At 40.8% G+C, this 25,682-nt stretch overlaps 1 protein-coding gene across 4 annotated transcripts; it reads left to right on the forward strand.

Moving 5' to 3' along the window:
* The first annotated feature begins 558 nt into the window (after positions 1-558).
* Positions 559-25,287, forward strand: LOC109577705 (ovalbumin-like). Of its 4 annotated transcripts, none has more exons than XM_070779168.1 (8): positions 559-713; positions 6,969-7,151; positions 10,671-10,721; positions 12,206-12,328; positions 13,205-13,322; positions 18,093-18,235; positions 20,925-21,080; positions 22,727-25,287. In XM_070779168.1, the coding sequence occupies exons 2-8, from the start codon at positions 6,984-6,986 to the stop codon at positions 23,120-23,122; spliced, it is 1,155 nt and encodes a 384-aa protein (XP_070635269.1). In that variant the 5' UTR covers positions 559-713; positions 6,969-6,983; the 3' UTR covers positions 23,123-25,287. The 4 variants fall into 4 exon arrangements, with proteins under 4 accessions (XP_070635269.1, XP_070635270.1, XP_019842020.2 ...); XM_019986461.2 differs by lacking the exon at positions 559-713 and adding an exon at positions 3,781-3,932; XM_070779167.1 differs by lacking the exon at positions 559-713 and adding an exon at positions 3,968-5,694.
* Positions 25,288-25,682: the final 395 nt, after the last annotated feature.

The following is a 25,682-nucleotide window of genomic DNA, read 5'->3' on the forward strand; positions in this document are numbered from 1 at the left end:
TATCACTTACAAAATGATCTCAGACCTCATCTCGATTCTCCTTACAAACCTGTAAGGTTGAAATTATTATTTATCATTGTTATTCTCATTTCATAAGGAAAATAAGTTTCATAGACATTAAGCAACTGCCAGAGATGATTTGTGCTCTGTCAAGACATGCCTTGGACTTCAGTGCAAACCTCACTGTGCCTTGGCTACGCTGAGTCTTCTCATCTCACATTCTAGCACCTCACATGGCTCACCCCTTCTCTAGCATGCTTACCAATTGACGCCAAGTGTCTCTGATGACTTCAGGCTTTTCTGGAAGATGACACCCCTTATAAATTTGGGCAAATTCATAATTACATACTACATGTTCTCATGTTTGGGTCATCTAGACTTTCAGGTGGAGAAGGCAATGGCACCCCACTCCAGTACTCTTGCCTGGAAAATCCTATGGACAGAGGAGCCTGGTAGGCTACGGTCCATGGGGTCATAAAGAGTCAATCACGACTGAGCGACTTCACTTTCACTTTTCACTTTCATGCATTGGAGAAGGAAATAGCAACCCACTCCAGTGCTCTTGCCTGGAGAATCCCAGGGACGGGGGAGCCTCGTGGGCTGCCGTCTATGGGGTCGCACAGAGTCGGACATGACTGATGTGACTTAGCAGCAGCAGCAGCAGCAGCAGCAGCAGCAGCAGCAGCAGCAGACTTTCAGTTGATTTCATATGGGTAGGTATTATTTCTCTTAATAATAAACTTTCTGACAATTTGCATTGTAATAGAAGAATAACATAAACTCTTCTAAGAATACACTCCCCTAAGTACAAGCTCTCTAAGAGAAAAGACAGTAATCTTCTGCTCCCTTTCTAATTTCTCTCCAGTGCATGCTTTACTGACTGACAGATTCTACTCAACAGAGAAAAACATTATGTGTCTTTAATCATCTGGGTATCTCTTGATGCTAATATTTAGTTTCTGCCCCAGTAGACAACCTGGACTATGTGAAGACCCATGACTAGAAAAACATGGGTCTAACAATAAGACTGACCCTCACTGTAGATGCCAACAGCACTTTTGAGAAGAGAAAGCCTCAGGGAACTTACCTGACAAAGCAGGTAACCTGTGACTTTCAGAACTTAGTGGTGCCATGAGACCTTGCTTCGATCCTCTCTGTCTTCTGCTTGTTCCTTGCCTGGGGCTTTGTGAACCGAGACAAGAACAGCGTTGTACTGGACACAGCATACTTAAGTGAAGCTAGAGTGACTAATCTTTCAAAATATGGAGATTTATTCTTGGCTTGTAATTGTTTAATATATATATTGTTGAAGTATAGTTGACTTACAGCGTTTCCAGCACACAACAGTGATTCAGTTATACATATACACATATATTATTTCTGAAATTATTTCCATTATAGGTTATTATAAGATATTGATTGTAGTTTCCTGTACTGTACAGTAAACCTTTGCTGCTTGTTGAATATCTATTTTTTTTATTAGAAATCTAACATTTTATTCATACTAAGTCAAAATGGAATCAAAATGTCATAAATTTTTTGGTTAGCCAAATGTTTAGGCCATGTTTGAAAACAATTAAACTATATGATGATCTTTTATCTAGCTTGTTCCACTTTTTCTATTTCATATTCAGTGTTTCCATTTCATTTAGTTTATGTTTTCCAATTACTCCATCTCTCTTTTTTTTTTTTTTGAATGTTCTTTCACAAACTTTTATCAAGTGTAGTAAAAAGCTTACATATACATATATATAAATAATATGCATGCTGGACTTAGTCACTCAGTCATGTCCGACTCTTTGTGACCCCATGGACTGTAGCCTGCAGGACCCTCTGTCCATGGGATTCTCCCAGGCAAGAATACTGGAGTGGGTTGCCATGCCCTCCTCAAGGGCATCTTTCCAACTCAGGGATCAAACCCAGGTCTCTCACATTGCAGGTGGATTCTTTACCATATGAGCCACCAGGGAAGCCCCAAATAATATGTATAACATATATATTTTAGAAAACCTTTGAATTTTTGCCTAATTTGGCTTGTAATTTAAGCAAAGCAATACATGCTCATATATTCTCAGTGCATTGGGAGGGAGAGAAAAGGATGCAGAATGCAGAGGAAAGCATGGAGGAAAGAAAAGATGGACCAAAATGCTTTTCAAATATTTAAAAAATAATCCACCTTTAAAGGTATTTCTTTAAAAGAAAAAAAGAAAAAAAATAAAAAAAAATAAAGGTATTTCTTTGCAAGTGCACCTCTTCAGACTAGACTTGTCAATGCTGCTAAGAGTTTGATTCTTAGACTGGAAAAAGCTGTCACAATGCTCACAAGTTGTAGGCACTGTGATAAGTCTGATGAATCTAATAATATCCTATAATAGTAGAAAAAATCTGAAAAAGAATCCATATTTAATTGAATCATTTTGCTGGACACCTGAAACATTGTAAATCAGCTATATTTCAATTAAAAGAGAACAATTTTAGAGACTTCCCTGGTGGTCTAGTGGCTAAGAATCCATGCTTCCACTGCAGAGGGCAAAGGTTCTATCGCCTGTTGGGTAATTGAGATCCTGTGTGCCACATCAGTTCAGTCGCCCAGTCGTGTCTGACTCTTCGACCCCACGGACTGCAGCACGCCAGGCTTCCTGTCCATCACCAACTCCCGAAGCCTGCTCAAACTCATGTCCATTGAGTTGGTGATGCCATCCAACCATGTCATCCTCTGTTGTCCCCTTTTTCTCCTGCCTTTAATCTTTCCCAGCATCAGGTTCTTTTCTAATGAGTCAGTTCTTTGCATCAGGTGGCCAAAGAATTGGAGCTTCAGTTTCAAAATCAGTCCTTCCAATGAACATTCGGGACTGATTTCCTTTAGGATTGACTGGTTGGATCTCTTTACAGTCCAAGGGACTCTCAAGAGTCTTCTCTAACACTGCAGTTCAAAAGCATCAATTCTTTAGTGATCAGGTTTCTTTATGGTCCAACTCTTACATCCATACGTGACTACTGGAAAAACCATAGCTTTGACTAAACGGATCTTTGTTGGTAAAGTAACGTCTCTGCTTTTTAATATGTTGTCTAGGTTGGTCATAGCTTTTCTTCCAAGGAGCAAGTGTCTTTTAATTACATGGCTGCAGTCACTGTCTGCATTGATTTTGGAGCCCAAGAAAATAAAGTCTGTCATGGTTTCCATTATTTCTCCATCTATTTGCCATGAAGTGCTGGAACCAGGTGCCATGATCTTTGTTTTTTGAATGTTGAGTTTTAAGCATGCCACATGGGGTGGCCACAAAACGGACAATTTTAGTAAAGAAATGAAAATGAATGTTTATGAGAATCTAATAAATATCAGGTCATTAAAAAATCCCTGCCATATATACCTAAATGAGGACATTCTGGGTGGGAACCATTCATTGCAGCACAAAGCAAATGCAAGAGACAAGGACCATTAGACGGATGCAAGTTCTGTGAAATTCAGGCTCTAGGGGTGACCACATACTATGATATATTCCTTTAAACATCTAGAACAATAGACGGGACACACACCTTCACTCCTAGCTATTAATCAGAGCCTTTATAGGTCAGGGACTTTATGGGCAAGAAAAACCAGCAAGTGTTCTTTGGTTAAGAGACTGTTTACAGGAAATAATAGCACATAAACTATGGAACAATGCTCCAGACATTTATTCGCAAACAATTTCCCGGTTCTATGAATAGTTAGCTAGTGAATTATTAACTGCTTCCCCCCCCCCCCCCGCCACAAAATGACCATTCTTTGTATCTCTGGGGGAACAGCATCTATACAGATTAATCAGTCTCTGTGAAGTTCTTTTCTCATTGTGAAACACCCCTCCCTGCTTTTTGTTCTTGAATCCAAGCTCTCCCCAGGACTGTATATGAGAGATATAAAGTTCTCTAAATTGGTGGAAGTGTGATTCAAGGTATGTTTCCTTGAGGCTCTATAGAAGATTTGCACCATTTTGAAGTCCGTTTCTCTCACATGTGTGGGTACTTAGATGTACAGTTGTGTCTGACTCTTTTTGACGCTATGGACTATAGCCCTCCAGGCTCCTCTGTCCATGGGATTCTCCAGGCAAGAAGACTGGAGTGGGTTGCCATTTCCTTTTCCAGGGGATCTTTTCAACACTGGGATTAAACCTACACAAATCAAGAGTCATTTAATGGAAATACAAAAGATCTAAATTCTAGCTCTTTTCTTTTTTAAAAATGGCTTTGGATCTTTTTCTTTTATTAATTAGCCTCTTCTTCCTGTGCATATATTTATAGTTTGGACACTGTTTTTAAAACTAAAAGCATCTGTCTTTATGTATATGTGTGTGTGTGTTGTGTGTGTGCAATTTGATAAAAAGTTGCTAGTACACAAGCCTGGATTTCACTTCAATTGTACCCAGTTAATCCCAGGGATGGGGAAGCCTGGTGGGCTGCTGTCTCTGGGGTTGCACAGAGTCGGACACGACTGAAGCGACTTAGCAGCAGCAGCAGCAGAGTTAGCTAATAGTTTGTTGGAAGGATTCTTTATAAATAAAATTTTTTAAAAGTCTATTTTTAGAAGAAATACTTTAAGGCACAGTAGTTTTCTGTAACTCTGAGTTGTTTTCATTTCATTTGGTTTGTTCCGTTTTTAGATCCCTTCTATGACTGAGATCAACTTATTAGTCTTTCACTGCAATTTCACTTAATATAATACTTCCTACATCCACCCACGTTGCTGCAAATGGCCAAGACTTCATTCTTTACAGCTTAGAATATCCCATTGCTTATAAGTAACACATTTTCTCTATCCACTCATTTATCCATGGACATTTAGGTTGCTGTGATATCTTGGTTGTTGTAAATAATGCTGCAGTGAACACTGGTGTGCGTATATCTCTTTGAATTAGAGTAAATACCCAGAAATTAAATTACTGGACCATATGGAGGTTCTGCTTTCAATGCTTTGTTTGTGAAATTCTTTGTTCAGTATTGAAGATATATCCTGGGTCACAGGATAAAAATTAGTTCTTAGTAGGGACTGAAAATCTCTGAAGACATGCTCTCTAAGACCCCTTCCTCAATAACATTCTAAGGTACTGTACTGGTCTCTCTCTGAGTTGGAGCTGCAGCTGATCTGTCACTCCGTGTGGGAATCCTCCCTTTGTTTATCATGAGGTAGGTTTGAAATTCTTATTCAATGAGGATTACTCTGTTCCTGGCCGCCTCCATGCCAGACAGAAGAGCATTTCATTCACTATGTCTCATTGTAGGAGTCAGAAAAGAAACCTGATGCCAGTGCTCAAGACAAAATTCCTTCTGTCTAGCTTTTAAACACCAATACATTGTTGTCATAGCCAGAGAGAGTGTGTAATATAGACATACACTTTATAGCTAATTTTAAAAAGCTACTTAATTTATTACATAAAATCCATGCCATTAAATGTTTCATTTTTTCCTATGCATTTCTTGGGTCACTCTGTTGACGCAAGGTTGCAGTCTATTTTACAATGCATACATCAGCTGGCTCACTCTCTACCCTTTTGTATAAATACTTGAAGTCAGTTCACAATGCAAGGAAAATGACTTGTGAAACGAAATTCTGAGAACACAGGAGGAGCAAACTGTGAGTGCTGAGTGCAGTGTAAGTCTCTGTGTTGCAGACACAGCTCTGAGCTCACCAAGCAGAACTGTAACCAACCTGAAGACGAGGTAAAAATGCAAATACTAAATTGTCTCTTCTTTGCCATGATTTTCGTAATTGGTGATGATTTCTCACAAAGTATAGGGGAAGATTTAGTTGTAATCCTCATGGACAGAGGATCTTGGTGGGCTATAGTCCATAGGGTTGCAAACAGTCAGAAGTGACTAAGCAACTGGTATATATATATATATATATATATATATATATATATATATATACACACATATATATATGCACACACACATATATATATATTTAAATATAAGGTCATTCTTGGCTGTCCAGTGCTTAAGACTCTGAACTTCCACTCCTGGGTGTGGGTTCAATCCCTGGTCGGGGAACTAAGATCTTGCATGCCACATGGCACCATCAAATTATATATTTATTATATATGTAAGAAATAGTAATAATATGTGAATACACACACACACGTGTGTGTGTGTGTGTGCTCAGTTGCTTCAGTTATGTCCAGCTCTTTGCAACCCCATGGACTGTAGCCCACTAGGCTCCTCACTCCATGGAATTCTCCAGGCAAGAATACTGGAGTGGGCTGCTATGCCCTCCTCCAGGGTTTTTCCTCACCCAGGGATTGAACCAACATCTCCTGCGTCTCTTGCATTGCAGGTGGCTTCTTTACCACTGAGTGACCAGGGAAGTCCATATGTATGTATAATATGCTCCATTATGTGTTGATGGTGCCATCAACCTGCTGAAGGGAGATAAGCACTTTGAGATGTTTTTCTAGTGGTGAAGTGGGTTTCGAATGGTGTGCCCCTACCGTCTCACTCAGTCAGTCCCTTTTGTGTACTTTTGACTCAAGTGAGGTTATGTATCCGTTGGGACCAACATTATAACCTTGTCCTCTTTGTCATTACTTTAACTGAATGGACTAACCATGGTAACAGTGGTAACAGTAACGACCATAGCCACTGCCATATTTGTCCGTGTAATATATGCAGTCCCAGGCGCTTTACAAACAGTGCATGATTTAATCCTCACACTAATCCTATAAGGAAACTCTTGTTTAACCACTTTTGCAGAAGAAAAGATAGAAACCAGGAGAACTTAAGTAACTTGCCCGGGGACATAAAGCTAGAACATGGCAGAGTTGGAAATGTATTTGACTCCAAAATCTGTATTCTTTTTGTTTCCATGAAGACCCTATTTGAGGATCTAGGGTTCACAAACTAGAAATAATTCTTACTCTCATTAGAGATAAACTGAAATAGCAATATTTTGACCTACATTTCTGTCATTGTCGACCTGTGCTTTTGTATTCTAGACCCCAGGTAAAGGAATGGACTCACTCAGTGTGGCAAATGCCCAGTTCTGCTTTGATGTCTTTAAAGAGATAAGCTGTGACCACACGATTGAGAATGTGCTCCTTTCTCCCTTGAGTCTTCTGTCCGCCCTGGCTGTGGTGCTCTTCGGGGCCAGAGGAAACAGTGCATCCCAGATGGAGAAGGTAAGTCATAGACACACTTTCAGCCACGTCTACAGACAGTCAAAGACAATTTCAAACCCTGACTTGTTATGGAGATTTCACAGATGCAGCTTCCTGGGTGGCTCAGATGGTAAAGAATCTGCCTGCAATCCAGGAGACCCGGGTTCAATCCTTGGGTTGGGAAGATCCCCTGGAGAAGGGAATGGCTATCCACTCTAGTACTCTCGCCTGGAGAATCCCATGGACAGGGGAGCCTGGTGGCCTATAGTCCATGGAGTTTCAAAGAGTCAGACATGACTAACCCACACGTAGATGCCCAATTCTGTAAACACAAGAGACTGTTCACCTTCACTTGAGAAGACCTCATATTGGCTCTATCAAAAAGACAAACAGATTTCCCATAGCTCTGTTCTAAGAGGTGGGGGATGAGTGGGCGCAGCAGAGGGTGAACAGGGAGGTAAATGGTCGAGGGCGACCTGGTCCCCGGGAGTCGGGACTCCCCACCCCCACCCCAACCCCTTCGCTTGCTTGTGTCCCCAGGGCCTTCCTGCTGTGGGACACACAAAGAGCATTTTGCAAGGATTTATAGACTATGCAATTATCTTCCCAAGGAGATCACCAGTGCTTTAACTCAACCAATAATTGTGGGTGACTAGAAAAACTATTTCTTTAGTAGACATCTGTCAACATACCTTAATCATCTCTCTGCTTATTACAGAGGGAATGACTGACTCGTGGAACAAAGCTTCTCTCCAGTCAGGTTTAAATTGGAAATGAATTTGGAAGGCTGGAGTCAAATCCTGAATTTAATAATACATTTAAACTCAAGAAAAAGTAAATGTAAATGCTCTTATGTTCAGTTTTATTCTATTTCCATGCAATTGGTGAAGAGGTCTCCAGTGTCTTACCCAGAATGTATGCTCAAAAATTCATGTTTGTGGAGAGGGAGGACTAGCTGAGAATGAGGATGATCTGGGAATCTTTACAAACCATCCTGGGATGAGAACGTGCAGACCTCTCCTCCCCTCTCCTCTCTTCGTGCACCCCTCCCCTCTCCCTCCCTTCAAAGTGAGAGCTTGCCAGCAGGTGACTCTGTCTACACCTGTGCAAGCCTGAGGTTTTGCAAGCAGAAAGATGGTGGGGTCATTGTGTTAAGGGCCCAAGTTAGGCAGAGATAGAGTCTGGAGTAGAAATACTTCTTTGTCTTTTCTGAGTTAAAAGGGAATCAAATAATTCAAAAAGCTCCCGTGCTGATTTCCATACAAATGGAGAAAAATTCCTCATATTTTCATCCTGTTAACGATTATTTTACAACACTCAAAGACTGAGTCCAGTGCTCAGAATTCTAGGTTCAACCATCATGCTCTCTTTTGATTAGAGTGAGGACCACCACTGAAGCACCATCAGATGCACTATGCATGCCAAGTCCCTAGACTATGGAACAAAATGCCTTATGATATAGGAGAGCGTGCTTGGGGTCGGTCGTGTCTGACTTTTTGTGCCCTCATGGACTGTAGCCCATAAGGCCCCTTTGTGCATAGAATTTTCCAGGCAAGAATACTGGAATGGGTGGCCAATTCCTACTCCAGGAAAGAAAGTGGAAATGTTAGTCACTCAGTCATGTCTGACTCTGTGCATCCCCATGGACTGTAGCTTTCTAGGTTCCCCTGTCCATGGAATTCTCCAGGCAAAAATAATGGAGAGTTGCCATTCCCTTCTCCAGGAGATCTTCCAGATCCAGAGATTGAACTTGGCTCAGGCAGATTATTTACAGTCTGAACCACCAAGGAAGGATTCCTACTCTAGGGGATCTTCCCAACCCAGGGTTTGAACCCACATCTCTTGTGTCTCCTGCGTTCACAAGCAGACTCTTTACCACTGTACCACCTGGGAAGCTCTATGATTTGAAGATCACCAGGCAATCTCAGAACTGGAAGAAACCATAAATTTCCCACTCTCCACTCTATGATTTAGTCTACACAGGGACCTAACAGGCAAGAGATTGTGCAAAGTCCTCTGATGAGGCAGAGTTTAATGTGAATTAGCTTTTTAACAAAAGAATCAGACAACTCTACATTTTAGAAAGTTCTTTCTAGCCTTGAGTTAAAATTTGCCTTTCTTATAAGCATAGCTCCCTTATCACTTTTCTGTTCTTAAAAGATACACACACATGCAAATCATGTCCTCTTCCATGTGTGTTAAGAAAGTTATAATATCTGCTGCTATCTACTGCTTCTTACCCCATTTTTATTCTAGGGCTCTCTTGCTCTTGATTGTGCTCAGTTGTGTTCAACTCTTTGTGACTCTGTGGACTGTAGCCTGACAGGCTCTAGGGAATCACACAAAACAAGTTAAATGTACTCACCCTTTAAATATTTGAAGAGATTGCAATGTTTTATCTCAGTTGTTCTCTGATGAAGGCCTTCCTTAGAAAAGTATAATTATACCTCTTTTAAGCCAACAGGACTATAGCAAACATTAATTCTTAGTGGAGAAAGTGATATAAGCTGTGAAATCTCAAGGGGATACTGTGAGTGTCAAATCAGATAATGTTTATAAAAATCATTTAAAAATAATTACCTATTATGTGAATTCATCCATTATCTTGTCTGCTCGGTGAGTAACCAATGCTATTAATTGTCCACAAATAAATTAGATCCATTTCTTTATCCATACAACTATTTGTTCTTCATTCAACAAATACTTGTTGGGTTCGTACTATGTTTCACAACTGGGAAGGTAGGGATGAACAAATTAAGTGACAATAGAAATTATTAAGCCTGAACGGATTTTGAAACACTCTTCTAAACGTTCAGGTTTCATTCTGTCTCAAAGTTTGCCTTCTGCCCACAAAGATGAGTACTAGTCAGTGCCTGCTTGTCTTTAACACTTCAATGGTTAGACTTCTGCTTAAGAGCACATGAAGAGTTTTCTTTTAAAAACTCATCTGTCCTCTTTGACATCTTTTTTTTTTTTTAAAAAGGCTTCTGCGGTGGCTCAGACAGTAAAGAATCTGCCATGTTTGAACGCTGGATGGCTACCCACTCCAGTGTTCTTCCCTGGGAAATCCCATGGACAGAAGAGCTTGGTGGGCTACAGTACATGGCATAGCAAAGAGTTGGACACGACTGCAAGCATACACTCCTGTGTCATAAGACGTATTGCTTCATAATCTAGGGACTTCTTTAAAAAAAAAAACAAATAAGAGACTTCCGTTTTTTAAAAAAATGAGGAGCAAAACTAATATGCAGATGAGAAGAAAGATGGTCTGAATCATAGAAAGTTCGTAAAAATGTAAGAGCTTAACATTTATAGCAAGAAAGTGATTTCTATATGGGGGGAGGGGCTTCCCAGGTGATGCTAGTGGTAAAGAATTTGCCTGCCAATGCAGGAGATGCAAGAGACACAGGTTCAATAGCAAAGAGTTGGACGTGACTGAGCACACACATTCATACACACGCAGACACACTCACACACCCCTGGTCTTAAGGAGAGGTATTTGCTTATGCTTTGACACAGATTCTTTGTTTCCTATTGTAGGTGCTGCACTTGAATGAGTTAACAAGAACTGCAAAGTCTTCGAACACAAGGGTAGATATAATTCTTACTTTCCCTTTTACTTCTCTTATAGCAGTCTCTTTTCAGTCCATGAGGACTAAAGGCTTCAGGCAATAAAACAGAGTATTTATTCCAGACATGCTTTGAGCCTTTCACTTTCATATTGACACAGTCAACCTTCTAGGTTTGCTGTTTTAAAATAATCATGCTGAAATTTTGAAATAAGAGATGAGAAAATGAGAACTGTCAAAAATTTGAGGTAGAGCCCCAGCCTTTAAAGAAAAGCAGCAGAAGAGAGATTATTCTCAAAGAGTTTTCAGGATGGAACCCCCAAGTCTACTCAGGCAACAGAAGTGCTTCAAACAGCGCCTGCCCAGGGTCAGTGCTCACTAGGTATAAATATATCATCTGGGGGGAAATGGTGGCTCAGATGGTAAAGAATCTGCCTGCCAAGCAGAAGATCTGGGCTCGATCCCTGGGTTGGGAAGATCCCCTGGAGAAGGGAATGGCAACCCACTCCAATATTCTTGCCTGGAGAATGCCATGGACAGAGGAGCCCGGCAGGCCACATTCCATGGGGTCACAAAAAGCCAGACATGACTGAACAACTAACACTCTCACTTTAGCTAAAGATGGTGGTGGTGGTTTAGTCGCTAAGTCGTGTCTGACTCTTGAGACCCCATGGACTATAGCCCACCAGGCTCCTGTGTCCATGGGATTCTCCAGGCAAAGAATACTGGAGTGGGTTGCCATTTCCTTCTCTATAGCTTGTCTTTATAAGTTTTAGTGTTCAATGTTTTTCCATATTGCTAATTTTTAGGGGAAATTTGTAATGTATCCCTTCTGTAGCATTTTAGGTGTGACTTTCTCACTAGTACCTATGGTGGGGCTACTAAGACCAAACTTTATTGCTCAGAATTCTCCTTTATTACAAAATACAGAAAAACATTTTTCCTGACAGAAACTATATTAAATACGTCAGTACTGATATATGTGCTCTGGGCCGTCTTGTGGAGGAGACAGGGCAAGCTCTGACCAGGGAAGAGGCCTAGCAGGGCCCTCACGCTGGTAAGATGATTGTGATGCACTGTTACCAGATCATCAGGCCACTCTGCTTGGTGAAAGGCAAACATTTCCATACATCCTAGTGGTAGAATTACTCTTCGAATCTGTTTTTATTCTGCTACAACATGTCCTGGACTTCCCTGGTGGCTCAGATGGTAAAGCATCTGCTTACAATGTGGGAGACCCAGGTTCAATCCCTGGGTGGGGAAGATCCTCTGGAGAAGGAAATGGCAACCCACTCCAGTACTCTTGCTGGAAAATCCCATGGACGGAGGAGTGTGGTAGGCTACAGTGCATGGGGTCGCAGAGTTGGACACAACTGGGCGACTTCACTTTTTCACTTTCACAGCTGCCCTAATGCAAACCCAAGAGCCTCTTGTGTAGCCTCAGTTGATACTTACGTGTGTGAGAACAGGGTCCCTGTTTTCAAGTGTTTGTAAACTTCCATTTAGTGTGAAGATACAGCAGTCCATTCACTCATTCAAGCAATCCTCTCTGAAATCAGCAAGTCCAGCCATAGTCAAGTCCACATGGCAAGTGGACTGTTTGCAGAAAAAGCCCATCCCTTCCTCCCGGTGAGTTAAAATAAGACATTTTTCCATAAGTAGGGTAGAAGTCTTTCCTTTCTGTCTTCATTTAATTCATTCTAGTATTGTTTGTGCTATCACAATGGTGAGAAAGTAGAAAAGATATTACATGTATATAATGATACAAGATATATATTTATTAATAATAAAAGAAATAATGTATATTATATATATTATGAAGAAGGAAATGTTAACTCGCTCCAGTTTTCTTGCCTGGAAAATCCCATGGACAGACGAGCCTGGCAGTCTACAGTCCATGGGGTCACAAAGAGTTGGACACGAGTCCAAGCAACTGAGCTTGCATACATGTATATTCTATCTTTTCTTATATTTAGACAGATAGCGTGTGATATATTTTATATATACGTTTCATTTCACATAGAAAAAGTGCAAAAGGGCTTTAATTTTCAGATGCAAGTTTGTCGCACGTTCAACTGTGTTTCATACGGACCCAGGTGAAGCATAAAGAACACAATTTTATATAATTTATGATTAAAAACAACACTGACAAAATTTTTGTATCAATAATAAAAGAGGAATTAATATTTTTAACTCCAAGTTGAGGACTCTAATTATGCTAAATTTGATTATCCTAATTATGCAGTTATAAGTATAAAGTATAATCTCAGAGGCTTAAGAGGATTGTTCTTATCATGAAATAACATCCTGCAGTGATTTGTTCATTTCATTTAAACATTGAAAGCATGAAAATTGTATATATTTTTACTAGGTTGGACCTAGACCTGCATTATAATATTTAATATATTTTCCCCCCTTCATATAATTCCTACCAAGTATGATCTAAATGTTTTAAAATCTCAATTTATATGCTATGTCTTTTCTTTTTCTATGCTCATTTTATAGACATATGTAGACTGTATTAAACAATTATATAAACTAAGACCTGAAAATCTGGATTTCAAAAATCACTTAGAAGAAGCCAGAATACAGATTAATGAACAGATTGAAAATAAGACAAAAGGTAGGAGATCTACGCCGTCTTCTTTCTCTTCTTTTTCTTTCAGGTGTGATCACATTCAGTGACATGCTCAGATCTTAAAACATTTATTCAGGCAGTTTTGACAAATGTATATCATGACACAGAGCATTTCCTTTACCCTGAAAATTTCTTCCACATCCGTTCCCGAGCACCCAGTGATTTTCTTCTACATCACAGGTTAATCTTACCTAAAGCTCCAATAAGTGATTATTACAGGATGTGCTGTTTTGTGTTTTTTCATTCATGTATTTGGATACATCAGTGGCTCATGCCTTTTTATTGCTGAGAAATATTCCACTGTATGAATATACCAGTTTGTTTATCCTTTTTCTTCTTGTTGGATATCTGGGTTATATCTAGTTTTGAGCTATTATAAATAGTGTTACTATGAACACTTTTGTAAAAAGCTTTTGCATTCATTTTTTTTTTCATTTCTTTTGAGTAAATACTTGGCATAAATTCTAAGTCTTAGACCATATGGATGGATGTTTAACTTCTTAGTTCAGTTCAGTAGCTCAGTTGCGTCCGACTCTTTGCCACCTCATGAATTGCAGCACACCAGGCCTCACTGTCCATCACCAACTCCTGGAGTTCACCCAAAGTCATGTCCATCGAGTCAATGATGCCATCCAGCCATCTCATCCTCTGTCGTCCCCTTCTCCTCCTGCCCCCAATCCCTCCCAGCATCAGAGTCTTTTCCGATGAGTCAACTCTTCGCATGAGGTGGCCAAAGTATTGGAGTTTCAGCTTTAGCATCAGTCCTTCCAATGAACACCCAGGACTGATCTCCTGTAGAATGGAATGGTTGGATCTCCTTGCAGTCCAAGGGACTCCCAAGAGTCTTCTCCAACACCACAGTTCAAAAGCATCAATTCTTCAGTGCCCAGTTTTCTTCACAGTCCAACTCTCATATCCATACATGACCACTGGAAAAACCATAGCCTTGACTAGACGGACCTTTGTTGGCAAAGTAATGTCTCTACTTTTGAACATGCTGTCGAGGTTGGTCATAACTTTCCTTCCAAGGAGTAAGCGTCTTTTAATTTCATTAACTTCTTAAGCAACTGCCAAATAGATTTCTCAAGTGGCTGAACTGTTTACATTCTCACCAGGACTGTATGAAAATTCCAGTTACTCCAAATCCTCTCTGATTTTTGGTGTTGTAAATACTTTTCATTTAACTCTTTCAGTAGATTTAACTACTTTTCATTTACTAACTTAGATTTACTAACTTTTCATTTAACTCTCATTGTGGTCTTTATTTGCATTTCTCTGGTGACTATAAATATTGAGCTTCTTTTTCAGTGACTGTTGGTCTTTAATATATCTTAATTTATGAAGCTCTGTTCAATTTATTTGTTCATTTTTGATTGGATTATTTACTTTTTATTATTGAGTTGCAAGAATTCTTTACATATTCTGGGTACAAATATTTTGTTAGACGCCTGTGCTGCTAATATTTTCTCTTAGTCTCTGTACTTATTTTGTTCACTGTATTTTTGATGAGCAGAAGTTTCTAACTTTAAATGAAGTCCAGTTTATCAATGGTTTGTGCTTTCTGTGTATTTTCTAAGGAATTTTTGCTTACCTAATTAGAGTTACCAAGGGAACATGTCATGCAAAGATGGACTCGATAAAGGACAGAAATGGTATGGACCTAACAGAAGCAGAAGATATTAAGAAGAGGTGGCAAGAATACACAGAAGAACTGTACAAAAAAGATCTTCACGACCAAGATAATCATGATGGTATGATCACTCACCTAGAGCCAGACATCCTGGAGTATGAAGTCAAGTGGGCCTTAGAAAGCATCACTACGAACAAAGCTAGTGGAGGTGATGGAATTTCAGTTGAGCTATTTCAAATCCTGAAAGATGATGCTGTGAAAGTGCTGCACTCAGTATGCCAGGAAATTTGGAAAACTCAGCAGTGGCCACAGGACTGGAAAAGGTCAGTTTTCATTCCAATCCCAAAGAAAGGCAATGCCAAAGAATGCTCATACACTGCACAATTGCACTCATCTCACACGCTAGTAAAGTAATGCTCAAAATTCTCCAAGCCAGGCTTCAGAGGTATGCAAACTGTGAACTTTCAGATGTTCAAGCTGGCTTTAGAAAAGGCAGAGGAAGCAGAGATCAAATTGCCAACATCCACTGGATCATGGAAAAAGCAAGAGAGTTACAGAAAAACATCTATTTCTGCTTTATTGACTATGCCAAAGCCTTTGACTGTGTGGAACACAATAAACTGTGGAAAATTCTCAAAGAGATGGGAATACCAGACCACCTGACCTGCCTCTTGAGAAATTTGTATGCAGGTCAGGAAGCAACAGTTAGAACTGGACATGGAACAACAGACTGGTTCCAGTAGGAAAAGGAGTTCGTCAAGGCTGTATATTGTCACCCTGCTTATTTAACTTCTATGCAGAGTACATCATGAGAAACTCTGGACTGGAAGAAACACAAGCTGGAATCAAGATTGCCTGGAGAAATATCAATAATCTCAAATATGCAGATGACACCACCCTTATGGCAGAAAGTGAAGAGGAGCTAAAGAGCCTCTTGATGAAAGTGAAAGAGCAGAGTGGAAAAGTTGTCTTAAAGCTCAACATTCAGAAAACAAAGATCATGGCATCCGGTCCCATCACTTCATGGGAAATAGATGGGAAACAGTAGAAACAGTGTCAGACTTTATTTTTGGGGGCTCCAAAATCGCTGCAGATGGTGACTGCAGCCATGAAATTAAAAGAGGCTTACTCCTTGGAAGAAAAGTTATGACCAACCTAGATAGCATATTGAAAAGCAGAGACATTGCTCTGTCAGCAAAGGTCCGTCTAGTCAAGGCTATAGTTTTTCCAGTGGTCACGTATGGATGCGAGAGTTGGACTGTGAAGAAAACTGAGCACTGAAGAATTGATGCTTTTGAACTGTGGTGTTGGAGGAGACTCTTGAGAGTCCCTTGGACTGCAAAGAGATCCAACTAGTCCATTCTAAAGGAGATCAGCCCTGGGTGTTCTTTGGAAGGAATGATGTTAAAGCTGAAACTCCAGTACTTTGGCCACCTCATGCAAAGAGTTGACTCATCAGAAAAGACTCTGAAGCTGGGAGGGATTGGGGGCAGGAGGAGAAGGGGACAACAGAGGATGAGATGGCTGGATGGCATCACCGACTCGATGGACATGAGTTTGGGTAAACTCCAGGAGTTGGTGATGGACAGGGAGGCCTGGCGTGCTGCAATTCATGGGGTCCCAAAGAGTTGGACACAACTGAGTGACTGAACTGAAGGTCACAAAGATATTCTCTGTTTTCTTTTACTGGATTTATTCCTTCAGTGCTTACATTTAGGTTTATGATCCACCTGACCTGGATGGGTGGCACTAGATGCCTTCAGGGTCCTTCACAGCTATTTTTTTCCTAGATCAGCTTTTGTTTTTTTCTGCTCTTTAATACAAATGAAATCATATTTTAGTGATTTTAATGTAGGATGAGAAAGAGGGGGAATGGTTCTTCCTTCCATGTGGATAACTGGTTATTCTAGTACCAGGTGTTAAATATCTCAAGACTTTTTCCATTTCATAAAATGAAAGTTCCTAACATCTTATCAATTTTACTCTTGAGAAGTGCTGCTGCTGCTGCTGCTAAGTCACTTCAGTCGTGTCCAACTCTGTGCGACCCCATAGATGGCAGCCCACCAGGCTCCCCCATCCCTGGGATTCTCCAGGCAAGAACACTTGGAGGGGGTTGCCATTTCCTTCTCCAATGCATGAAGGTGAAAAGTGAAAGTGAAGTCGCTCAGTAGTGTACGACCCTCAGCAACCCCATGGACTGCAGCCTTCCAGGCTCCTCCATCCATGGGATTTTCCAGGCAAGAGTACTGGAGTGGGGTGCCACTGCCTTCTCCGCTTGAGAAGTGAGGAGGCATAAAAGGTCAAGTCTTTCTCCTGCAACTTTCCCAGTTATTTCTTTTGTTTGATTATAGTAGAAAATCATTGGATAATAGAATTGATCTGTAAAACCACTGACTCAGATAGTCATTGCTTTTAACATAGGATGGTATCAGGAGGAATGTCACAGCAAAGTCAAATGTAAATGGTTAATGTATTGGTATTTATAAACCATCTCTTCACTGGGCAATTTAATGTTATATAAATTAATCATGCTTGTTCATTTCCACGAAATGGCAACCCACTCCAGTGTTCTTGCCTGGAGAATCCCAGGGACGGGGGAGCCTGGTGGGCTGCCGTCTATGGGGTCGCACAGAGTCGGACATGACTGAAGCGACTTAGCAGCAGCAGCAGCAAGCTATACACTCACTTTACTTTCTTTCGCATTCTACATTAGTTAATTAATTTAATTTTTGCAAAACCAAATTTTCCTTAAAGCACAAATGCACTACATTTTGCAAACAGGTCCATGACACATGACATGACAGTGAGATCAGATAGCCATTCACGTCCATGACCCTCCCAGGGAGTGGCCCCAGGCCCCTGGACACAGTGACTGGGCTCATTTTAGGGGTGACAAGTCAGGCTGAAGTTTAGTGCCTTAAATAATGGCTTCACTTGAGTACCACAGAACTGTGACTATTTAGATATTTGCTCAAAAGTCTTCTTGGCTCTCCTGAAGATATTGAGTGGCGATTACTAATACAAATATAAATTCAAAGATGGGACAAAATGCAAAGCAAAACCAATGAAACCAATTTCCATTGCATGGTCAGTCATGTATAATCTCACTGTTTCTCCTCCCAAAGGTGAAGTTAAGGAGCTCTTGTTCCCCAGTAGCCTCACATCCTCCGACCAGTTGGTGCTGATTAATGCCATCTCCTTCAGAGGGGCCTGGAAGTACGCATTTCAAAAAGACCAAACTATGGCCATGGCTTTCAGATTGGATGAGGTAGACTCTTGACTTAATTTGCTTTTTCTCTTAAAGTTGGTGCCCGGCAATTTTGCCTTAAAATATGTTAAATAATTTCTGGCCTTAGGCAGGTTAATTTCCAAGTGACTATCCCAAGTACCTACCAGATAAAGTCCAGATTTATTAATAGATAAATGAAAGTTTTGTTTTATTTTGCTCTATTTAGCATGACAGTTGCATAATTGAAAAACTGGAATAAAACATAGACCTTGGACAGGTTTAAGGCAAGTCTGGGCTTTGGGCTAAGATTAAACCATTGCTAAGCAATTCATTTACTGCACACTGGAAATGAAATCAGGTAGTCGATAATAACTGCAATAGATGCTTACAATGTAGGTCAATGGTACAGTGGGTGTGAACTTGAGAGGCTAAGCAAAACTGGAGAACAATATTCATAATCAGAATAAATGGTTCCTGGGATTTCCTGGTGGTCCAGTGGCTAAGACTTCATGTTCACAATGCAGGGGCCCAAGTTCCATCCCTGGTCAGGGAACTAGATCCCGCACGGCACAACTGAAAATAATGTGTGCTGCAAGTAAAACCTGGCACAGCCAAATAAGTAAACAAATATTTTAAAAATAAATAGATAAATAAAAAGTTTCTAGGTAGGCTGTCCTGCTATCCGCAATCTCCCCAACTTCTTTCCTTCTTAATATATTTAAAAAATTTTAAAGTTTTTATTTTTTGGCCATGCTGTGCAGCATGTGGGATCTTAGTTCCTTGATCAGGGACTGAACACTTGCCCCTTGCATCGGAAGCGTTGGCTCCTAACCACTGGATCACCAGGAAAGTCCCACCAACTTCTCTCCTTTGTGTCCTCAGCATATCCTAAATGTCAGGCTGCGACCAAAATAATACTTGTTATTTAACAAGAAATAATGGGTCTGTATATTATAAATGAGTTCCTAAACTGTCAGTTGTATATACTCTATCAAATATATTTCCAAAAATGCTTGCCATTATTGGTCAATTAAACATTTGTCATCAGATCAGATCAGATCAGTCGCTCAGTCGTGTCTGACTCTTTGCGACCCCATGAATTGCAGCACGCCCGGCCTCCCTGTCCATCACCAACTCCCGGAGTTCACTTAGACTCACGTCCATCGAGTCAGTGATGCCATCCAGCCATCTCATCCTCTGTCGTCCCCTTCTCCTCCTGCCCCCAATCCCTCCCAGCATCAGAGTCTTTTCCAATGAGTCAACTCTTCGCATGAGGTGGCCAAAGTACTGGAGTTTCAGCTTCAGCATCATTCCTTCCAAAGAAATCCCAGGGCTGATCTCCTTCGGAATGGACTGGTTGGATCTCCTTGCAGTCCAAGGGACTCTCAAGAGTCTTCTCCAACACCACAGTTCAAAAGCATCAATTCTTCGGTGCTCAGCCTTCTTCACAGTCCAACTCTCACATCCATACATGACCACAGGAAAAACCATAGCCTTGACTAGACGAACTTTTGTTGGCAAAGTAATGTCTCTGCTTTTGAATATGCTATCTAGGTTGGTCATAACTTTCAGCCAACTATAAAATTACAGAGGATTTATATTTCTGGATAAGTATATTAGAATACTTATTACATGAATACTTTTTCATGTAAAAGAAATAGTGAATGATTTTAAGGAAAACATAATTCTCTAACCAAACATATTAGTCACAGCTGGAATTATCCAGTATTATCTTTCTGAAGAATATTGTCATCAGATATTGAGGTCATTGGACATATAGTGAAACTATATTGCTATTACAAGTTGTGGGTTTTTTTTTTTTTTTTAATGAAAATACCAGGGCCACATTCCTGGAGATTCTGATTTGCAAGAAGTGCTTGAGTAGTTGTATTTTTAAGTAACCCGTGTGCTGCTGCTGCTGCTAAGTCGTGTAGGTCCTTCCAAAGATTACCCAAGTTTGGGGACCATAGTATAAGGAAGATGGAAAGGAGATTTTAATAGGGATCACAGAGAGCTACTTAAAAGGGCAAACATATCCCAAACCAAGCAGACTTTCTAGAGGAAACAAGTCAGAATCTGACAAGTTAATGTCAAAATCTTTATTTTCACAGGAAAATCTGGTCCATTTGGTTTACATGATGCAGCTATCTTTATGTTATGACTAGCCTTTCAAAGAGAAAAACATAAAATAAGGTTATGGTCATAACTAAATTTCTTTAACTGACCTCAATATGTGGAATTCACTTAGCCCATTGTTATGTGCTTTGCTATTAATATTTTGTAGCTATTTTGTAATTTGCAACCCAATGCTGTAAATTGGTCCAGATTAGTCAGTACTTGAGCTGGAAAGACACTAAATTATGTTCTTAAAGGACCTGTTTGACTTTTAAAAAATGGTTATCCTGATAAGATCTTATGATGCTTATTTCTCAACTCTTTGATGTAAATTAACTGCTTCTGGGCATCAAAAATATACACTTGACTAAAAATAATATATTGAAAGGCATAAACACTTTGCACTTCAGTAGCTACTTAATTTAGGCTACCACTCCCCTTTCAGTAAGTACAACAGTGATCAATCATGGATATTTCTGTGGCAAGATGGATAGATTTTGGTTTGGTCACTCCTTGTGGGAAACTTTGGAGGATAAGATGTAAATTCCTCATGCTTTAAATGGAAACACAGAAAGGAGCTGGCTTTTTCATCTCACTGTTGTTACTTTTATAGTCTCAGAGCACATCTGTCCAGATGATGCGTCTGCAAGGGCACTTGAAACTGGGCTCCATCACAGAGCCTCCAGGGCAGGTTCTGGAGCTGCCCGATGTGGAGGATCGCCTGAGTATGGTCATCATCCTACCCAGCAAGGATGCCAGTCTGGGACAGGTAAACCACTCAGTCTTTGCAGCCACAGACACCAGAAAAGGGTCTGTGCTTGAAAATTACACATGCAGGAAGCTGGAGATTCCAAATAACTGCTTATACTTAATGCAGTGCTGCATGCTTAGTCATGTTCTACTCTCTGTGATCCCATGGACTCTAGCTCACCAGGCTCCTCTGTCCGTGGGATTCTCCAGGCTAGAATATTGGAGTGGGTTGCCACGACCTCCTCCAGGGGACCTTCCCAACCTGGGGATTGAATATGCATCTCTTGCGTCTCCTGCATTGGCAGGTGGATTCTTTACCGCTGTGCTACCCCGGAAGCCCCCATACTATGCTTGATCTAAGCCAAAAGGCTAAGAAGTGGCTATGTGCACCTAAAAAGCAAAATAATCCCCAATAAAGCACCCCCACACTAGGGTATGTTACTTCTAATGGTTTTAGGTTAAGTTTTGAAAGCACAGGCACATGCGTCCTCGTCCATCTTCATGAGTTGCTACTTTACATGTAGTTTTTATGTGTTATGTATCAGCACCTCTTTCGGACCAAGGGAATTGAGGGATGAATGAGAAAAGGGACGGTGGTTTAGGGAGTAGGTTGACTGTATTAAAATATTTAGTTGTCACATGAAAGAAGAAATGGACTAATTTTTTTGTAGTTCCCAGAGTGAGAATTAAAACTGATAGGTACCAATTACAGGGAAGCAGATTTATGGTCAAAATGGGAGAGGTCTTTCTTGCAAGCTGAGCTGTGCAGCCACCAAACCAGGCTGTTTATAAAGAAGTGGGCGGTCGATGTCAGGACTTCTCAAGCGGATGCTGGTGGGTGTCTCAGATGCTCCTTGAAGGGCCTCCTCTACGATCTTTTTCACATTTGAGATTAATTGATTCTAATGATCCAGAAATGTTAGTTTGATACAAATTCAGTCCCTATGGATGTCTGACTAATGAGAATTCTGGTTGGAGTTGAGGTAGAAATTCACATTGGTCGGCCTAGAATTGGGCTTTCCAGGTGGCTCAGTGGTAAAGAATCCACCTGCCAAAGCAGGAGATTGCAGGTTCCATCACTGGGTCAGGAAGATCCCCTGGAGGAGGAAATGGCAACCAATTCTAGTATTCTTGCCTGGGAAATCCCATGGATAGAGGAGCCTGGAGGGCTACAGTCCAGGGGGTCACAAAAGGTCAGACATGACTGAGCAACTAACAGCAACAAAAACAACAGCCCAGAATTACAACTTATATCCTCAGAATCTGAAGATCTCAGGTTCCAAAGACGCCTTTTAATGTGGCCAAAAGGAAGGGTAGGCACACATATAAATTTTATTGTTATAATACACAAATAGCGCAGCTTAGAGAGGGACCATGAGAGAAACAAAAGTAAATGTTCCCTGTGATAAGTTATTGCTTTTCCAAGTAACTCTCGGATGGTGTGCCCAGGCATAGATCCCAGGGCTGCATGCCTCTTATTCAGTTATTGATCGTGGTTGCACTTTCCCCACTTATTCTTACAGATTCTGCTTTCCAAACAATGAGAAGTAGCTTCATCTATTTACAGCCTCACATCTAGTCCTTAGGATATTTCACATTTTGGTGTAATTTTATTTTCTAAAAAAAAAGATGTTCATATTTTTCTTCTTTCTTTCTTTCCCATAGGTTATCAGAGAGATCACTCCTGAGAAACTCAATAACTGGATAAGCTCAGGCAACATGAAAGACACAGCTGTGGTCCTGTACTTGCCGCAGCTCAGGCTCAAGGGGTTCCCTGAAGACCTGGCGCCCGTACTGGCGGCTCTGGGAATGGGGGATGTCTTTGACCGCTCGAGGGCTAACTTGTCTGGCATAATTGCAGGAGGAGGCCTTGGGGTCTCCAAGATAATACACAAGGCCATGCTGGAGGTTAATGAGAGTGCTTCAGAGTTCACCCTAACCAACCAAACAATCAAAGTGGAAAATCCTGAAATATTCAAGGTGGATCATCCTTTTCTCTTCTTTATCTTACACAAGGAAACTAAGATGATTCTTTTCTATGGCAGAGTCTCCAACCCTTAAGGAAGGGATGGGATTTATAGTCAGCTTTCTGATTCTTGGAATTAGCTTGCAGAGAACTCTCAGTATAGGTACAACTAAAAGGGATACACCATACTTTTTAGCAATGTTTTGCCTTCAACTATCTCATGTAGAACATCCAACCCAGCCCTTTTTGGTTTGGTTGACTTTGACTAAACAAGTTAGAGCACACTGTTAATTATACTTATTAAAAATTATAATCCATACCATTTCTTTTTCCTTTTAAAAAAATAACAGCTTTGTTGAGATATAATGCACACACTGTAAAAGCCTCCATTTATTTATATCTATTTACTTATTTTAACTGAAGCATGGTTGACTTACAATATTATATTGGTTTCAGGAGTGCAATATAGTAATTCAATATTTTTATAGGTTATACTCCATATAGAGTCTTTATAAAATATTGATTGTATTTCCTGTGCTGTACAATGTGTATTTGCATTTTTTTTATACCTAGTAGTGTTCTTGCCTGGAGAAGCCCAGGGACGGGGGAGCATGGTGGGCTGCCATCTATGGGGTCGCACAGAGTCGGACACGACTGAAGTGACTTAGCAGCAGCAGCAGCAGCACCTTGTGGCTCAGCTGGTAAAAAAATCCACTTGCCATGAGGAATTCAGGGAGACCTGTGTTTGGTCCCTGGGTTGGGAAGATCCCCTGGAGAAGGGAAAGACTACCCACTCCAGTGTTCTGGCCTGGGGAATTCCATGGACTGTAGAGTCCATGGGATCGCAAACAGTTTGATACGACTGAGAGGCTTTCACTTTCACATTGGATTTAAAAGGTTGAAGCTTTCATCAAGCTACTGGACTCTGCTCCCTGCTTTGAAAAATAAACCACTTTTATTTTATTTTATTTTTTTTGGCCATGTGATCTCAGTTCCCTGACCAGGGATCAAACACACACTCTCTGCACCTCTGCACTGGGAGTATGGGGTCTCACCCACTGGACTGCCGGGGGGTCCAGTGTTGTCCTGTGTTTGATCATACTTTCCAAATACCTATTATGCAGGAGCACAAAGTGGGCATGGCCACTGATGGACACGATATCAGCCATTCAGTTCAGTCGCTCATCGTGTGAGACTATTTGCGACCCCATGGACTGCAGCACGCCAGGCCTCCCTGCCCATCACCAACTCCCAGAGTTCACTCAAACTCATGTCCATCGAGTCGGTGATGCCATCCAACCATCTCATCCTCTGTCGTCCCCCTCTCCTCCTGCTCTCAATCTTTCCCAGCTTCAGGGTCTTTTCCAATGAGTCAGTTCTTCACATTAGATGGCCAAGGTATTGGAGTTTCAGCTTCAGCATCAGTCCTTCCAATGAACGCTCAGGACTGATCTCCTTTAGGATGGACTGGTTGAATCTCCTTGCAGTCCAAGGGATTCTCAAGAGTCTTCTCCAACACCACAGTTCAAAAGCATCAATTCTTCAGTGCTCAGCTTTTTTTATAGTCCAACTCTCACATCCATACATGACTACTGGAAAAACCATAGCTTTGACTAGATGGACCTTTGTTGGCAAAGTAATGTCTCTGCTTTTTAATATGCTGTCTAGATTGGTCATAACTTTTCTTCCAAGGAACAAGCATCTTTTAATTTCATGGCTATAGGCACCATCTGCAGTGATTTTGGAGCCCAAACAAATAAAGTCTGTCATTGTTTCCATTGTTTCCTCACGTATTTGCCATGAAGTGATGGGACCAGATGCCATGATCTGAATGTTGAGTTTTAAGCCAACTTTTTCACTCTCCTCTTTTACCTTCATCAAGAGGCTCTTTAGTTCTTCTTCACTTTTTTCCATAAGTGTGGTGTCATTTGTATATCTGAGGTTATTGATATTTCTCCCAGCAGTCTTGATTCCAGCTTGTTCTTCATTCAGCCCAGCGTTTCTCATGATGTACTCTGCATATAAGTTAAATAAGCAGGGTGACAATACACAGCCTTGACATACTCCTTTCCTGATTTGGAACCAGTCTGTTGTTCCATGTCCAGTTCTAGCTGTTGCTTCTTGACCTGCACACAGATATCCTTGGAGGCAGGTCAGATGGTCTGGTATTCCCATCTCTTTGAGAATTTTCCACAGTTTATTGTGATCCACACAGTCAAAGGCTTTGGCATAGTCAATAAAGCAGAAATAGATGTGTTTATGGAACTCTCCTGCTTTTTCGATGATCCAGCGAATGTTGGCAATTTGATCTCTGGTTCCTCTTTCTTTTCTAAAACCAGCTTAAACATCAGGAAGTTCATGGTTCACATATTGCTGAAGCCTGGCTTGGAGAATTTTGAGCATTACTTTACTAGCGTGTGAGATGAGTGCAATTGTGTGGTAGTTTGAGCATTCTTTAGCATCGCCTTTCTTTGGGATTGGAATGAAAACTGACCTCTTCCAGTCCTGTGGCCACTGCTGAGTTTTCCACATTTGCTGGCATGGTGAGGGCAGCGCTTTCACAAACTGTGTTACCAAACCAAAACATGCATCTGTAGAATGGTGGACAGGAGTAAGAAACTTAGGTGAATCATCTGTGGCAGAAAGGACACCCAA

Source organism: Bos indicus, chromosome 24 (genome assembly GCF_029378745.1).
Source record: "Bos indicus isolate NIAB-ARS_2022 breed Sahiwal x Tharparkar chromosome 24, NIAB-ARS_B.indTharparkar_mat_pri_1.0, whole genome shotgun sequence".
NCBI lineage: Eukaryota > Metazoa > Chordata > Mammalia > Artiodactyla > Bovidae > Bos > Bos indicus.